Source organism: Eimeria acervulina, genomic scaffold (assembly GCF_000499425.1).
Source record: "Eimeria acervulina Houghton genomic scaffold, Eah_scaff3039, whole genome shotgun sequence".
Classification (NCBI taxonomy): Eukaryota; Apicomplexa; class Conoidasida; order Eucoccidiorida; family Eimeriidae; genus Eimeria; species Eimeria acervulina.
In genome coordinates this window covers 1-1,825 of record NW_013547761.1, presented here as the reverse complement: position 1 = coordinate 1,825, position 1,825 = coordinate 1, and the positions used below count along the sequence as shown (strand labels likewise).

Sequence of the window (1,825 nt, the reverse complement as noted above, 5' to 3'; positions counted from 1 at the left end):
TCGCAGTTGACGAGTAGTCTTGCTGGCAAAAGTAGCTCAGTATCCTCATTCGACTGTGCTGTCCTTTGCGCAGAGATCGCTGCATTGGCTGCTTGGGGAACTTCCTCGTTTGAAGTCCTTGACGCTGTATACACCGTCATGCTCGGCGTCTCCATTAGCATTGCCTTCCTATGGTCTCTCTTCTTCGAACCAGCGAGCCACCGCTTCGACGTTCGTCTCACCCAGTCAGCCATGAGAAATGAGTACTACAAATCTCGCAATGCCATGGCATACTACGGCCCTGCTGTTGTAAATGCTGACGGCGAAATCGATATTGCTGCGGCTGCACAGCAGGCGCAGGCATATTTAAACTGCACGCCGTGCTAGGCCAAAGACGTTGCGTGCATGGAAGCCTTCTGGCTGATGCGGCGTTGCCAGAATAGTTGTCTGTTTTGTAATGCCTTTGTGGTGACGAGCAGAGTGCAGATACGCACTCCGGTCTGATCCACGTCCCATCAGTTCAAAAAGAATGCTTGCGAGTCTAAGCATATGGGGAACTAAGGATGAAGGCGCTTTCATCCACAGCGCCAGCAACAGGACGATTTCTAGCTTTAGGACACCAGAAGGAGCATACAGCTGTTCCTTGCTACAGCCCGCACATCTTTCTCGTAAACAGCCGTTTCATCCTCACATATTTATTTGCCACTACATCAATGTCTGACGAATAAACGGGATTTCTTGTTCGTGCGCTCTAGCCTCTAACAGCAGTCGTTATATCTGCGTTTAACCGAAATTACATTGGAAGAAAACGAGCACCTCGTTATGCTCGGTGAAGCTTCATATACAATTTTTCTATTCCCATCCTTGAACATGCCCCGGTTCATCATGCGTTGAACTGCATAGCTCTACAGCAGAAATGATTTCAAGATTTATCCCCTTGAGACCGAGTATCAGGAGTACGCTGGGAACCGTGACCTGTGCATTGTTGTGCTTTAGCAGCATCAAAGTCCTGGCAGTTAGAGATAAATAGAAGAAAAGAGTGTCGGTCTGAAGCCTTAAAGCCCACATAAAGAGAATATGCTGTAGATATCCTATTAAAGCAACTGTTCCAAATGTATAAACGCCAGATCCCCACGGTAGTGCAGGTGCTCGGGTGCCGCATTAAGCGCTAGACTAGAGCTCAAGCCTAGTTCGATTTAAGCGAGTCAAAAACTGAAGTTTCTTTTTTCCAATGTCAGCAAAATTTTGCTAAAGTTGTGTTGACATTGGAAAAAAAACTTCAGTTTGCGATTTGAAAAAGGTGTAAAGGTTTTAAAGGTCAACATGTCTAAAACGGAGGCAAACGAAGCTTCATGCAGAATCTACTAGCGAGCGAAATTGCAACAACCTCGGTAGCAACACAGCATAGATGGTGCGATTGTTCTGCACTCTGGAACGCTGCTGAGGGGGTTTATACCGCTGTCCTGTAGGGTAGGGACAGTCCTATTCCCGTAGCATCACAATATTTTGGCGGCTGGATTAGCAGCAACCCAGACAAGCTTGAGCCTGTTCTGCGGCGGCAGCAATATCGATTTCGCCGTCAGCATTTACAACAGCAGGGCCGTAGTATGCCATGGCATTGCGAGATTTGTAGTACTCATTTCTCATGGCTGACTGGGTGAGACGAACGTCGAAGCGGTGGCTCGCTGGTTCGAAGAAGAGAGACCATAGGAAGGCAATGCTAATGGAGACGCCGAGCATGACGGTGTATACAGCGTCAAGGACTTCAAACGAGGAAGTTCCCCAAGCAGCCAATGCAGCGATCTCTGCGCAAAGGACAGCACAGTCGAATGAGGATACTGAGCTA

At 48.0% G+C, this 1,825-nt stretch overlaps 1 protein-coding gene across 1 annotated transcript; it reads right to left on the bottom strand.

Annotated features, from left to right (window-relative positions):
* Positions 1-1,497: 1,497 nt before the first annotated feature.
* Positions 1,498-1,784, bottom strand: EAH_00068040 (Chromosome III, complete sequence, related; the record flags this gene model as incomplete). The annotated part of the gene is made up of 1 exon (XM_013392363.1): positions 1,498-1,784. A coding segment is annotated over one exon (287 nt), but the record flags the coding sequence as incomplete, so codon positions are not given.
* Positions 1,785-1,825: the final 41 nt, after the last annotated feature.